The sequence below is a fragment of the Piliocolobus tephrosceles genome, chromosome 17 (assembly GCF_002776525.5).
Source record: "Piliocolobus tephrosceles isolate RC106 chromosome 17, ASM277652v3, whole genome shotgun sequence".
Classification (NCBI taxonomy): domain Eukaryota; kingdom Metazoa; phylum Chordata; class Mammalia; order Primates; family Cercopithecidae; genus Piliocolobus; species Piliocolobus tephrosceles.
The window spans coordinates 2,121,199-2,136,766 of NC_045450.1; the positions used below are offsets into that span (position 1 = coordinate 2,121,199).

At 59.8% G+C, this 15,568-nt stretch overlaps 1 protein-coding gene across 3 annotated transcripts in view; it reads left to right on the forward strand.

Moving 5' to 3' along the window:
* LMF1 (lipase maturation factor 1) overlaps positions 1-15,568 on the forward strand; it is a 100,461-nt gene that overhangs the window by 75,298 nt on the left and 9,595 nt on the right. For 2 of the 3 annotated variants that reach the window (XM_023189139.1, XM_023189140.1), the window contains exons 6-10: positions 2,507-2,674; positions 9,660-9,840; positions 10,119-10,272; positions 10,939-11,122; positions 11,955-12,067. In XM_023189139.1, coding sequence (XP_023044907.1) covers positions 2,507-2,674; positions 9,660-9,840; positions 10,119-10,272; positions 10,939-11,122; positions 11,955-12,067 — 800 coding nt within the window. Of the gene's footprint in view, positions 1-2,506; positions 2,675-9,659; positions 9,841-10,118; positions 10,319-10,938; positions 11,123-11,954; positions 12,068-15,568 lie in introns of all 3 variants that reach the window. The other variant, XR_002725681.1, reaches the window with a different exon arrangement.

The window sequence follows — 15,568 nt, forward strand, 5'->3', positions numbered from 1 at the left end:
GAGGCGAACCCCGCTCAGGAGGGGCCAAGGTCAGCTGGGGAGGCGAAACCCGCTCAGGAGGGCAGCAGCCACCATAGCTGGGCCTGAGGCTCTTCTCGTTTTAACACAGTGTTGGGTCCCATCAGCCCCGTTTCTGTCACATTTGTCACCGTCTTTGTTACTTACTGTCGTTTTCCTGCATCTGCAATTGCCGTGATGGGAAGAGGGGTTGCATGTCCACAAAGGCATGGCACTGTGCCCCTGCCATGGCCCCCTCCCAGGTGAGGTTCTCAGCCAGTGGCAGTCACCACTTTGGGATGCAAACATCCAAGGGCCGCTTCCCACAGGGACCTTTGTGATTGGCTTGTTCCTGGAACACATGGGACCTGCCTTCTTCATCCCAGGACCCTCACCTGATAAGCATAAGCAGCCTCCTCTCCCCTCCCACACGTCAGCAGCCCCAGCGTGCAGGAGGGAAGAAGAGGTTCACGTCCCCCACCCCAAAAGCCAGACCAAGAGCGGGGACTTCGGGTGTGGGCCTAGCCCTGGAGATGCTTGTTCCCAGCACCTGGCCAAGCCTGCCGCCTCCTGCGTGGGTCTCGCCGCAACCCCAAACACACAGTGAGCAGCAGCCTACAAGGGAAGTGGCAGCCCAGGCGTTCTGGTTCTTCTCTGGCTTTTCACTGTGAGCACTGGGGGGTGGGTCCCAACAGACAACACTCGTTCTGCCCCAAGATCTGCTGCCTTCTAAGTCCCTGAACAGGTGTCTGTTTTTCTTATTTAAAATTGTCTTTTAGGAGAAGTTTGCAGGCTGTTCCCTGAGGTCTGGGCCAGCAGCCCCACCATGCCCTGACCCACCATTCCCCTGGTCGCGGGCTGAGTGTCCCGGCCGCACGGGAGCTCCTGGCCTTGCTGTGCAGTGTGACGCTGCCACACCCACCTCACGGCTCACAGCCGAGTTTCAGGTCATGTTTTCTCCCAGCCTCAGTGTAAACAAAAATAACTCTTTGCCCTGTAAGCAAATGAGCAGAGGCCTCAGGACCCTCCCCAGCCCATGGCTCTCGGGGCACACTGGAGCCTTGTGCCTGGACACCCCATCTTGGGTGTGCACGTGGCCGCCTCTCCTGCACATCCCACACCCCTACCCCGGAGCGAGTGCTGCCCAGCACAGCCCCTACGTGCGCTTTCTGCCACCCGAGGCCCCGACCTCCACGCAGCCTCCCTGGACCCCAGGAGTCCCCAGACCTGGGTGCGGACTCTGAAGCGTCCGGGGGCTGCGTCCCTCTCTGCAGGGCTTGTTCATGGTTGTCCCGAGTGGGGTTTCTGTGGCTGTGCCGGACCCCATGGCTCCCGCGGGCTGTGCTAGCAAGGCCTTCAGCTCTGAGCAGCATGTGAGCAGGCCCCTCTGCAAAGCCAGGCAGAGCGTGCAGCATCGTCCATCACGGGCACTTTTCCCACCACCACCCTGGGCTCACCGACTCACATGGCCCTGGCAGTGCCACTCCAGGTCCCATCGTCAGGGGTTTCCAGGAAACAGCGTGTGGGGGCCTGGGCCTTGTTTGCCATTCGGGCATTCTCACTCTAGACAAGTCTGCACAACCGCCCTGATTTGATTGATGGATCGATTGACAGATACAAGGTCTTGTTCTGTCGCCTAGGCTGAGTGCCGTGGCACAGTCGTAGCTCACGGCAGCCTCCATCTCCTGGGTTCTAGCGATCCTTCTGCCTCAACCTCCTAGGTGGCTGGGGCTACGGGCATGCACCACCATGCCCAGCTAGTTTTTTATTTTTATAGAAATGGGGTCTTGATGTGTTGTCCAGGCTGGCCTCAAACTCTTGGGCTTAAGTGACCTGCCTGCCTTGGCCTCCCAAAGTGCTGGGATCACACAGGCCTGGCCTTGATAGTTTTCAGTTATGGTGCAGAACAAGTTCCCGCTCTTCCTCCTGACAGGGCTGCTGAGTGGGACCCTAGATGTGGGGACTCCTCTGTGCCTTGGCCTGGGAGGCTTCAAGGTCCCCACAGCCAGGTTTTGTGCTTAGAGCCTTGAGCTGGGCTCGGGGCCCAGGCCCCCATTCCTGCTGGTCCCCAACCGGCACGTCCCCACCCACGTGCCCATCCCCAGGGAGAGGGCATCCTGAGCCTGAGGGGCCGCCTGAGGACCCCAGCGCTTGGGGGTTGTATGGGCAGCAGGCAGCACGTTCTCTGACCGCCTGTGTTCTCGAGTTCAGCACGGACGGTTTACAGGTGGTGTCTCTCCTTCAGTTAGGGTGTGTATTCTTGGCTTTTAGATGGTAAAGATTTTAAGACAAAAATAAACACTTTGCTTTTGCTTTAAAAACTTGCTTCCCCCTCAGTGTCCCTTGGCTCTCAGGCTGGCAGGTGGGCTCCGTGTGTGCAGGGTCAGGCAAGCTGGGGGGATCCTGTGTGCAGTAGGGGCCGGGGTCGGGGCCAGGGACCCACATGCCTGTCCCTAGCCCCACCCCCCGAGATCGGCCAGGCACCTCACAGCCCCTCCTGTCCCTGCAGACCCAGCCGGTGCCCAACCCCGTGGCGTACTACCTACACCACTCACCCTGGTGGTTCCACCGCTTCGAGACACTCAGCAACCACTTCATCGAGCTCCTGGTGCCCTTCTTCCTCTTCCTCGGCCGGCGGGCCTGCATCATCCACGGGGTACTGCAGATCCTGTTCCAGGTGAGCCCGCGCCGCCCGTCCGGCCCCCGTGTCCACAGACGCTGGTCCATCGCCCTATTTCTGGCTGCCCTGCTGTCTGGGAGGCCCCTGGGGCATTACAGGCCCCCTTTCTTGGGGACAGCCTGTCCTCTCCAGCCTTTGTTGGTGTCAGGGCCTCACCAGCTCCTTCTCATCCCCTGCAGGGCCCCACTGCGGCCCTGTCGCGGGCTGGAGGCTGAGGGTCTCCTTCCCAGGCGTCCTCCAAGGACTGGCTCCTCCCAAGAGCGTTTCCTGCAGCTGCGAGAGGCCCAGCCGTGTCCTGGGCTTGGCAGTGGGACAGGGTCAGGCACGCCAAGGCCCTGTGTGGACACCCCCACATTCCTGGGATCCCCTCCTACGATTCTTGCATTCTAGAGGTTTCCTTTCACGTGTTCGTGTCAGTCCACCAGGAACCAGGGTCTGAGAGAGGCCAGGGTCATTTGTCTCCATGTGGGTGAGGGACTGCCACCCCTTGCCCCCGGAACTCCAGGCACCCCTGAACCCCCCGTCCTGCCCATGTTCACTGCCATCCCTGCCCCACAAGCCCCCTGCATTGAGGGCGCCTCGAAGGGCAGGGCACCCCCACGCCGCCTCCGGCGGGGCTGGGCCAGTCTCGGGCATTTGCTTTTCCCTGTAAATGCTACATTCCGATTGTCAATTCCCAAGGAAAATGTGGTGGGGATTTTAAAGGTGGTTCTGTCTCTCTCGATTGTTTCGATGGAGTGTAACATACATCGAGGGCAGTGCACCGGTCCTGGGGTGGCATTCCACATGCTCTGGAAAATAGATGGACCTGGGTGCCCCATGCCGCTTCCCCCGCCCTGCCCGCCCCTGCCAGAGCACCACAGCCTCTAGGGGCAAAGCCCCATCAGCAGGCGCGGGTGCCACGCCATGTTGGTGCACGTGGGGGCGCCCACGGTTGTTGGCCGGGCCCTGTTTCATGGTGTGCGTCCTGCGGTCGGTCCGTCTGTCCTGTCTGTGCACTCGTGGTGGTTTCTGGTTTTCACCACAGCCTGCCGTGCACACACGCAATCTCGTCATCCCTTGGACGTGTTTTCAAGGGCACTGCTGTACCGTGAGTAGGCCTGTGATTCACTTTACTGGAAGCTGCACGTGTCCCAGGGTGGCTGTGCCATTCTTGGCCCCTCCCCTCAGCAAGGACCCTGGCTGTGGTCGCAGAGGCCCTGAGCAGCTCCTGATCCCTCGGGCTTTTCCACGTTAGCTGCTTGGAGGCAGGCGCCGGGGCCCATGGGGTGATTTCTCTGGCGGGCATCGATGTCGCTGTGAATCTAAGTGGGAAGAACGGACTTGCTCACAGATGGTCCCCCGTCCAGGACCGCACGTTTCTCTCTGCAGCTGCTCAGGGCTCCTGGAATAATTTCAGTTGGTTCCATGTAGCCGTACCCCACATGTGTCTGCAGGCTCTTGGAATAGCTTCAGTCGATTCCGTGTGGCCGTGCCCCTCGCGTGTCTGTTGGCTCCTGGAGTAGCGTCAGTCGATTCCGTGTGGCCATGCCCCGCGCAGGGGCAGCAGCTCCAAGGTGACTGCTTTTGTTGATGTTGCAAATGGTGCCCTTTTAACTCACACTCTCTCGTCTTGGTTGCTAAGTGTGGGACTCGGGCGGCCTCTGCACTGGTACTACCCTGTCTGTCCGCGGGCCCCTCGCAGACGCGTCCCGTGGGCGATCTGGGGGTTCTGCCGGTTCTGCGTCCATCCCTTTCTCCCCTGCTGGGTGGGGTTGAGTGCCGTCTGGGTCTGGGGTCCCACAGCAGGGAGGGCCCCCGCGCTGCGCACTGTCTGTCACGATGCCAGCTGTGGATTGTTTTCGTGGCTGCTTTTATTCACTTCTCCGTTGTGGTTATTAGCCACGAATGGATGCGGAGTTGTAGTAAGTGTCTCTCCATCAGTCATGAGATGCTTGGTCTTCCATCTGTAACGTGGCAGGTCACGTTCATGCTGCAGGTGCTGAAGCGAGTTCACATTCCCAGCACATCTGAGCCTCTTCCTGTGCGGGAGTCTGGAAAGCAAAGGTGACCGTCCCTCACACCTGGCAGTGCTCCTGCGTGAGGCCACCTGTGCCACCAGGGTCTCTGTGACTGATCACCCTTGGGGGCCACAGGACAGGCGGGGTTTCAATTCCTTCTTGAGGCAGTTTTTGTGGTGACCATTTTCCTGGGAATTTGTTCATTTCATCTGTTTTCAAATCTTGGCAAAAAAAAAAAGTCATAATATTATCTGAGTTTTATAGCCTCTCAAGTAGCCAGGACTACAGGTGCCACCACGCCCAGCCATTTTTAATTTTTTGTAGAGATGGGGATCTCACTATGTTGCCCAGTCTGGTTTTGAACTCCAGGGCTCAAGCACTCCTCCTGCCTGACCTCCTGAAGTGCCGTGACTGCAGGTGTGCGCCCGGCCTCAAGGCCTGTGTCCTCACCGATGCAGCTCCTGAGACAGCGGGAGCAAGGTCATGCTTAGGGTCAGCCTGGCCGTCTGTCTCTGTGAAGTAAAGGGCCATACATCTCAGCTGACGTATTTGGACGTATTTCCACATCTTTGTGTTTTTCTCTTTGTTCTTTGTATCTTTCTTTTGCATTTTTTCCTGTTACTTTCCCTCCTCTAATGGATAAGGAAGACCCTCCGTTTCCTCCGTGGTTATCAGCCGGGTTAACTTACTGGAGGTCTCAGTTTGGGCAGCATCTTTGCCACCATGAGCCGCTGAGGTCCTCAGCCCGCCTCTGCGCACCCCAAGCCACCTGCATCCTCCGGTGTTTCAGCTCTGTTTTATTAATTAGGAGACAGATTTTAGAACAGTTTTAGGTTTTCAGAAAAACTGTGCAGAGACTACAGAGGCTCCCTTATCCCCATCCCAAACAGTTTGCCTGCGCTCAGCACCTTGCATTGGCCGGGACATTGTGTAATTGATAGGCAGGACTGATAGATTGTTGCCACTAGAGTCCCCAGCTGACAGGAGAGTCACGTGCAGTGTTGCTCACTCTGTGAGCTCCGACAAACCAGACAAACCAACGATGGAGGACAGTGTGTGTCCCCATCACAGCTTCACGCACTCGCTTGTGGCCCTGGAAGTCCTCTGTGCCCCGCCGGCCCTCCGTTTCCACGGTGCTGCCTCTCCTGGACGTTGTGGAGTGGGAAGCATCGTGCGCCCTCCGCGCACTGGCTCCCTTTCCTCCGCGTCTGCACGTGGGGCTCCCCGCGCCTCCTGGAGCCTCCACCGCCCGTTTCTCTTTGGCACTGAGACCCCCGTGGTCCACATGTGCCCCGGTTTATTTCTCCACTCAGCCTCAGAAGGGCCACAGACGGAGCTCCGGGCACATGTGCTTCCCACACAGGGCACAAGGACGGTTGTGCTGAGCACAGGCGTGGGACCAGGGCTGACTGTGCCAGCCCTGGGTCCTACTGCCACCCAGGGAGGGGTGTCCAGCCTGAATGGAGTGGTCTGTTCCAGGATTCCTAACCTGGGTGGGGCCGCACACACGGGCGACTCCTGAGCCGTCTTCAGCCATGTGGTCCTGGGGTCCCAGCAGCTGGAGGAGGGCCGGGCTGAAGACTCCCAGGAATGCACGCCCCCACAGGCGTACAGGGCAGAGGGTGTTTGGGGGATGATGTGGTGTGGGACTGAGAGTGACCCGCGCCCTCTACCATTGTAGTGCCCTGGCCGGGGCTACATCTTCACCTGTGCCAGCCGAGTGCCCTGAGACCCAGGGCCACCTCTGAGCGTTGCCTCCCTGGAGCCCGTCCTGGTTCCGTGTGTTCCCGTGTTCCTTCCGTTGGGGAGCTGAGGCATGAGCAGCCTCCCTCCTCCTACGCGCAGTTTACACAGCTGTTCCGGAGAGTTCCTCGGGGCCCTGGGGCCACTGCTGCCTGGAGAGGTGCACGTGAGCAGTGACCGCAGAGCCCGGCCGCCCAGCCAGCACCCACGGGAGCCGTCAGCCTCCACCAGGGCACTGGGGACAGGGAGACACACCTGGGGCCGCCAGGGTGGGAGGGGCGGGGGTGAGGTCAGGTCTGGAGCCTCTGAGGTGCCTGCTCACAGGGGCTGTCCGGCCCCACCCCACCCCGCCCAGAGGGCTCCTTGCCCTGTGGTGGCTGCACCTCACGCTCCCTCAAGACAGAGGCCCGGAGGCCCTCTCAGCCCCGGGCGCGGGCTGGCTGTCCTGAGGCTGTCCCGGAGGGAGCTGGGCTCATCGGTCCTGAGCTGTGTGTGGTTGTGATGAAACAACACAGATAATGCAAAGTTCACGCTTTTGAAGTGAACTTGGGGGCGTTCAGAGTGTTCACAGTGACGCAGCCACCCCTCCGCCTGGTTCAGAACGTCCCTTACCCCCGACACCCCCCGCCGGGCCTCCCCCAGCCGCCGGACTGCTGGGAGTCTCATCTCTGGATTCCCAGGCCCGGATGTTCCATGCAGCTGGCCTCTGACGATGTGCGGCCTCGTGTCCAGCCTCCCTCCCTGAGCGTCATGACCCTGGGTCTGTGCCTTCCGGGGCACGTGCTGAAATCCAGTTCCTTTGCAAGGCCGGATGCACTGTGTGTGTCAGGCACAGGGCTCTAGGTCACTGCTGTCATGGATGCTCAGACCTCAGCATTTTCTCTACCTCCCACCGTGTTCTCCATGTTCTTCCGCCCTCATCTCCTCTCCGTGACACCGAAGAGAGACCTGGGTTCATGCCCACCAGAGTGCCCACCTGGGAACACAACACATTTCCTCGGTGGAGGGTCCCCGTGACCTCAGGCGCATCCTCAGCAGAGGGTCCTCACAAGCGCACCTGTTCTCCGTGGCAGCTGACAGGCGGGAGGCCCCAGAGGCATCCAGAGAACCCAACCCCGCTCTTCCGTCTTGAGGCCACGCGCCACTGGCCTCGGAACCCCTGCTGCTCCGTCTCTTGGCCCCAGGATTCCATCACCTCAAGCTCCTCTTCCTGTGCCGGCCTTGGGGACCCCTCTGGCCTCGCCCCTGCTCCCAGCCACCGGCTGGGTCATCTGTGGGCTGCACGGCCGTGTGAGGACCCTGCCGGCCGGAGGTGAGCACAGATGGGCTCTGAGCAGATTGATTTCCCTCTGAGGAGATGGCTCAGTGACGCTAGAAGAAAAACAAGGAAGACTAGGTCCCCCAGGAGCACTCAGGCCGTGCACTCTACACGGAGCTGCGTTTTCATAACAAAACAGCCGACCAGATGGAGGGCGAGAGATGCACCAGAGCAGCTGAACGCTGTGCGGCGGGGTCGCCTCCACACGGAGCAGGGCCCCGAGTCCCCGAGCCCTGAAGCTTTCTTAGAAACGGGATTTCACGCCCAGATCTGTGCTCCATGGAGCCCTAGTTCCCTGAGTCTGGAGTTCCCCACTGAGCCCCCATCAGGACGACCCAAGGGGGCTTTGGAAATACGCTCAGGCGGGGCCCACCCTGACAAACACAGGCAGGGGCTCAGGACTGGGCGCCGCTCGAAGCTCCTGACGGCTCTCGTGTGGCCGAGCCTCGGAACGGGCCCTGGCTCAGGCTGGGCCCCAGGTCGCTTTGGTCCCATCTGCCAGTCAGGCTGACCACAGAGAAGGGCCGGAAAGGCTGGAGTTTTTCCCACCAGGAATAGATGGCAGGACCTTCCATTGTCACCTGGGGCACTCCCTCCAGAGCACCCCAAAGAGTGGGTCCAAAGATCAGACCTCAGTGCCCAGCCCTGCACCCTCCCTGTCACGGGAGTACAGGGGCTCCCAGCCGCCCTGCCCCGCCCCAGACCAGCTCTGGTCACACTCAGAACAAAGGGCATGGGGGTCTGGACCGCCAGGGAAGCTGCTGGCAGAGGTGGCTAACCCTAGCCACGGCAAGGCGGGGCTGGTTTTAGCACAGGGGGTTAGTAACATTGTAGACGGTGGAGAATAAGAAAGTGTTAATTTGGGGCTCAGAACCAGGAAAGGTATTTTTCCAAATTAACCCAGGGAGAGCCATGAACGCACAGTTCATAAAATGCCAGCATCGTCCATAAAACTGATGCGGCTGCCCCTGAAAGACCCTTATTAGACATCGGGGTCCATGCCCTCAGCCTTCCTCCTGAGTTATGGGGACAAAGGCTGGGCTTTAGTGCATCAAATCTGGCCGACAGTGGCTCTCAGGGAGCCACGCCCAGGTCCTGCCCGCCCAGGGTCCACCGGCTCAGCTGCAGACCATTACCCATGCGGGGCGACTGGCCACGCAAGCCGCCGCTGTCTCCCTGACGCCTCCGTGGCAACGGCCAGGGTGAGGTTTGGCAGCGCACCTGTGACATCACCTGATGGAGCTGCAGGGACAGCAGCTCAGTCTCCAGTGTCGTCACCTAATGATCACTGGCCTGCAGAGGTGTCCAGAAGCAGGTCCCCCCGAGTCCCTCCTGCCGCGGCTTTGCCCACTGCTGCTGCTGAATCTTTCCCTGGAGCCCTCCCAGCCCCTCCCCTCTCCTGCTGTTCATGTCTGTGGCACAGGGGCCTGTGCCTGTGTCTCGCTTCCTTGCACTTCATATTTTGGAGTGGAAGCGTTACTGGTGGCCCCCCCACGGCCCCTGTTGTCCGTGTCACCTGTTGGCTGAGGGGCGTCCCCGGCACCCACTCTCCAAGCACAGCCTCCTCTGTTTGGACACACTAACCCTCCCCGGGCATGACCCCAGCAGGCACCCTTTGCAGGTGAGGCGTTCCAGGAGGGCACAGGGTCTGGTCCAGTCCCAGCCTTGTGCATCACTAAAGCAAGGGACAGAACCTGCACAGAAATGTGCAGTCATGGGAGGAACGTTCTGGAAGCATCTGCAAGAAGGCACCTCTGAGGCGTCTGCTGTCCCCTCCATGAAGGCACAGCTGGGTTTCAGTTGTGATGCCAGGGCTGCAGGATGGCAAGGGCAAAGCTGGGTGCAGGGACCCCTGCTCCAAGAAGGGAGGATCCAGCCGCCCGGGGGCCCTGCACGAGGCTCAGCTGCGGCATCTCCACAGGCCATCCTCATCATCAGCGGGAACCTCAGCTTCCTGAACTGGCTGACCATGGTGCCCAGCCTGGCGTGCTTCGATGACGCTGCCCTGGGGTTCTTGTTCTCCTCCCGGCCAGGCAGCCTGAAGGACCGAGTCCTGCAGATGCAGAGTGAAATCCAAGGCGCTCGGCCCAAGCCCAGATTCGGTAGGTGGCTGAGCCGGGAGACCCTGCCCCAGTGCCCACGGGCATAAGAAAGGCAGGTGGTGCCAGCCCTACAGCCTGCCCCTGTGGGTTGGGGGTGCCAGGGTAGGGGGTGTTGTCCACTGTGTAGCATGCCAGGAACAAGGTGCCTGACGTCAGGTGCTGCTCCATCCCCGGGACCCCGGACAGCTGACCCTTAGTGAGCACCAGCTGGGGTCTCCCCGGGGACAGGCCACGGGACGGCTGGGAGCCCTATCTGGAAGATCTCACTCCCCTGCCAGGCTCTGTGGTGCGGCGTGCAGCCAACGTCTCGCTGGGCGTCCTGCTGGCCTGGCTCAGCGTGCCCGTGGTCCTCAACTTGCTGAGCTCCAGACAGGTCATGAACACGCATTTCAACTCTCTTCACATTGTCAACACTTACGGGGCCTTCGGACGGTATGGGCCCAGGGTCCCCGTCTCCCGGAGCTGGGTATGGAGCTGGGTATGTGAGGAGACTCAGCCCTGACCAGCCACATTCAGGCGGTGTTGGAGTGCGGGCCCCCATGACCCCAAGTGTCCCCTGCCCCACCCTAGCGTGACCCAGGCACAGGCCATGCTGTCCCCATTACCGGGCCTGGACATGCAGGCCTCCTCCTTCCTGGTCCCATGAGGCAAAGGGGCAGGGCCCAAGGTCACCAAGCAGGTGGGCTGCGGCCCTGGAATGCCTACTGGGGGCGTAAGGAAGAGGCGACCAGGCCCTGACCCCTGGGTGGGAATGCCGGGTAGTGCTGCCTGAACACAGGTGCTCTCCTTGCCCTGGGGCCAGCCCTTTGGCCTCTTCCCCCCTCATGTCCACCCCGAACTGCCGAGGGGCATGGGGCACATGCCGGCTGTGGCTGGGTCTTCAGGAGCAGGGAATGTGCTCTCGAATGAGCCCCTGGGGCCAGTCCCCAAGAGTACCCCTCAGCCTCACCCAGCCTCGCAGTAGCCCCTGACCAGGAGGCAGGTGGGGGGTGTAGGCCCTCCACCTGGGCCAGGATGGTCAGTCGGGGAACCCCCATGCACCCCACTCAGCCCAGCCAGTGTGTGATGTGGGCTTGGCCTGCCTCGGTCTCCCGGCAGCATCACCAAGGAGCGGACGGAGGTGATCCTGCAGGGCACGGCCAGCCCCAACGCCAGCGCCCCCGACGCCGTGTGGGAGGACTATGAGTTCAAGTGCAAGCCAGGCGACCCCAGCAGACGGCCCTGCCTCATCTCCCCGTACCACTACCGCCTGGACTGGCTTATGTGGTTCGCGGCCTTCCAGGTGGGGGACAATCCCCGGCGGGCACACAGACCCACCTGTACCACGCCCTCTTCTGCCCTCAGATGACAGGTTCCCAGAGCACCCAGCGAAGGGGCTGGTGGGGAGGGGGAGGGGGATGGGGGGCGGGATCCTGCCTGAGCCGAGAACTGAGCCCACACGACATCCAGGCCCAGCCCCAGTGTCCCCCAGGGTCCGCCAGGTGGGGTCTCATGCCAGGAATCCCAGCCTGGGTGCCATAGCGAGACCCTGAATACAGAATTAGCAGCAGGTGAGGGCGGCACCTGTGGTTTCAGCTACGTGGGAGGCCGAAGGATCGATTGAGCCCAGCCGCTGCAGCCTCAAATCATGACGCCATTGCACTCGAGCCTGGGGAACAGAGCCAGACCCTGTCTCAGAAAACAGGAAGGAAGGAATCCTCAGGGCTGGGAGTAGCAGAGGCACTCATGGACAGAGCTGCTGTTTCTGTCCTCCTGGTCCCATCTCGGCCACCAAGAAACTGAGCCTCAGGGAGGCAGGGCCCAGACAGAGGGAGCTGGGGCGGAAGGCTCCGAGGCGCCCAGGCAGGGGAGTGAGGCCAGCGGCCAGCCTGGGAGTGAGTGGTCAGGGCTACAAGAAGCATGCGAAGCAGGCGGCCCCTTAAGGGGACCCCAGCCAAAGAACTGGGGTGCGACCGCCCAGGGAACCCACCTCCAGGAAAGCCTCAGGACCACACGCTGCCGTACGGACAGAGAGGCTGGCGCGGGAGGGAGTGGAGGGCACGGCCAAGCATCTGGGGGGGCTGTGCCTGGACAGCGCGTGGCGCAGCCATCTCCAGCCCAACTTCTCCTCCCAGACCTACGAGCACAATGACTGGATCCTCCACCTGGCCGGCAAGCTCCTGGCCAGCGACACTGAGGCCCTGTCCCTGCTGGCACACAACCCCTTCACGGGCAGGCCCCCGCCCAGGTAAGATGCCCTCCTCTGTTCAGGGGTCTCCCCCAAATCCAGGTGTCTTCTGGGGTCCCACCCACCTGTACCCACAGCCCACTTGCTTACAGGAAGTGCCCCTTGCCTCCCGCAGAGGCAGGAGGCGGGGCCTGCTGGGAGCAAAAAGGGCCCCCCCATCAGCCTTGGCATCAACGCTGGTCCCAGCCCTGCTTCATAGCCCACTCAAACCAAACCTGCCATGGTGAGAGGAGCCAGGACAGCTACTCTGCACACCACGGCCAAGGTCCCTGGCCGGGCAGAGCACCGCGGTTCACACCTTTGTTGAGGCGTCCTCCAGGTGCCTGCTCTGCTCCTGGCCTGGGGAGGCAAGAAGGACAGGTGGGGCCTTCACTCCAGGAGCCCCAGGGCCCATGGTGAACCGGGCAGGGGACTCCTGTGGGCCCTGCAGCCTGGCCCACCCTGGGCAGGGACTTGGTGACATCCCAAGGAGGGAGCCCTGTGGGGTGAGATTCTCGGGAGCCAGAGGTGGCAGCCATGGGGGGAGGTCACCCTCCTCCCCACACCAGGGATGGCTTTCCACACTCCACGCAGGGGAGCTGGGGTGCAGAGGAGACACCCAGGACCCTGAGCACTGTGACCAGAAGACAAGGCTTTGGAGAGAGCTGGGGCCTCCCAAAGAGGAGCAGGAGGCAGGGATGGGGCCCCAGTGGGGTACGGGAGGGGATCTGAGGCCAGTGTGGGGTGGGGCCCAGGGTGGGGCAGAGCATGGGGGATTGGAGACACCCACGTGGCCAGACCTGGGGTGGCCACTCTGACAAGCATTTGCATCCCCTGCCCCACGTGGGTGGAACTGAGCAGCCCCCTGGAGGCTGTAGGAACAGAGCCGAGTCTGGACTGCCCACCCCTCCCCTGCGCCATCAGCCGCCAATCCTGACGGAGAACATAGCTGTGGGTTTTCCCTCCAAGAACACTCGGGAGCTAGGACAGCTGCAGCCTCTGGAGTTGCTCACAGCTGTCTGGAGAGCCCAGCAGAGGAGCTGGAGGGTAGGGGTGGGAGGGGGCACTGAGGTCCAGAGAGGCAGTGGAGCAGCTGGACCCCAAGTCTGGCAGCCCAGGCAGGGTGCTCCTGGTCAAGCAATGCTTCCAGGGCTGTTTCCCCAGCACTGGTATGACGGGGAGCTGGGGCAATGGGGTTCCCTTCTCATGGGGAGTCTCCATCCCAGAGCCTCTGGTGGGGCGGCTGCCCTGCTAGCTGGCGCCCTCACACAGGCCACCTTCCTATGAATTAGCATGAAGCCCCAGGTGACTTGCCTGCCGTGTGTCCAACAGCAGCCCTGGGAGCCCGAGACCTTGGAGCCTGGACAGGCAGACGTTCACCTCCTGGCTCACTGGGGACCTGGCCCCAGAACTCGTCCTTTCAGGCTCAGTACGGGTCTTCTCTGTTACTGCCCCCATCTCAGCAGCCTTCAGAGGCCCTCCGCCCCCACCCCAGATCGCGGCCTCCTCGGTGCCTGGGGACCCTGGAGCTGGCCCGGAGGAAGGTTTGCCATCATCAGGTCGTGAGGGAGGCCTCTTCTGGCGGAGTGCACAGTCGGATCATCTGTTTCTCAGCCAGGAGGTGCTGAAAAGAGGAATCATGTCAGAGCAGTTTCAGGTCCATCCATGGGTCCCAAAGTACCTAAAAGGATGGATACTGTGAAAACCAAGTGTGAAAAGCAGAAACTATTTTATATGAGCCAGTAACGAGTTAACATTTAGGGAAAACATTCAAAACATCTGAAATATTGAACATTGCCACTCAGCACACCTCTCCCCTGTCTCCATGATACACGTGTTTGGCAGCTGGAGCAGGCGGTACCATGACAGGCCGTGGCCTAACCGTGGGCCTGCATTTAGTTCGTCATCGACTTTAAAACTGGAAGATGGAGCAGACACTTATCCCTGTTCCTCCCACTAAGGGCGACCAAGATCCCTGGACGTTATATATAAAACAGGAAGACTAAAGGTGAGAGAAGAGAGACCACCAGCAGGGCGCTCGGGAGGGAGCCACAGCCCCAAAATGGCGGTGTTGCCTGGGCTTGCTTTCTGCCTCACTTTCTAGACTTGGAGGTGAGGAAACTGGAAACCCAGTAATGCCAGCAGATATAGACAAACACCTCAACAAAAATCTGCTCTCTCGCTCAAGGGCCAGAAAAGAGCAGCCTAGCAAGACAGGAAATTTACAGAAAATAATCACCGCTCCAGCCAACACCACAGAAAAAACCATGGCCCCACCCCCACCAGCAAGGCATGGAGCAGGGAGCCTGGACTCCCCTCCAAACGGCTGTAGGGGTAACCACTCCTCGCTGGGGGGCTACCAGAGGAGGCCAAATAGGAAGCTGAGATTTTCATCCAAGTGGGCAGGAAGGACTCTCCCCCCGCCCGCCCCCCGCTTCTGTGGTGTCAGTGGAGACCACAGGAGGAGTCTGGTCTCCCCCAACCCCTGGCAGTAGAGGGGCTCCTCCCCTCCAGAGTGATATTACATACTAACTAGCAGAAAGTCAGGACCTTCACCACCACCCAGCAGTGACCAGGCCACCCCCGCCATAGTGTCATGGAGGCCTAGTGCATAGCCACGACTCCAATCCTACCCGAAGCAACAAGGAATATCCCCAATCAACAAGGAATACCTGCAGTCAACAAGGAGTACCCCCAGGCAACAAGGAATACCCCCAATCAACAAGGAATACCTGCAATCAACAAGGAGTACCCGCAATGTATCCACCGGAGTTTTCCCCCATCTTGGCTGTAGCAAGGCAATACCCCACTTCTCTACCAGCATGACGTCAGAAGAAGTCATCTAAACCAGAAGGTTTAAATAAGATCCAAAATCTCCTAATAACACAAAATGTTTGGTTTTCAGTGGAAATATCACTTGTCATAGCAGGAACCAGGAAGACATTGAACTGGTGAAAAAGGGCAGTCGACAGATGATAGCACCAACATAAGAGAGGTATTAGAATGATTTCACAGAGATGTGAATGCAGCCATCGAAAAGGCATTCAGTAAGCAATTATGAACACAACTGATAAAAATACAGCCTCAGCAAAGAGAAGATTTTTTAAAGAACCAAATGAAAAGTTTAGAAGTGAAAAAATATCTGATATAAAACACTCAACATCTGAATGGAAAGGACAGAGGAAAGAATCAATAAATTTAAACATAGAAAGTACCCAATGGGAACAAGAGAGAGGACATAGAAGGGAAAAAACAGCAAGAGCCTCAGGGATCTGTGGGACTGAGACTATAACAAAAGATGCAGAATTCATGTCATCAAAGTCCTAGGAGGAAGAGAGAGCGAGTTTTAGGGCCGAAAATGTACTTGGAGAAATAAGAACTGAAAACTTCCCAATTTTGGCAAAAAGGGCAAACCTACAGAGTCAGTAAACTGAGTGAACCCTAAATAGGAAAAACCCAAAGAAATTCAAATCTAAACACATCAAAGTCAAATTTCTAAAAACTAAAGATAATAAGACATTG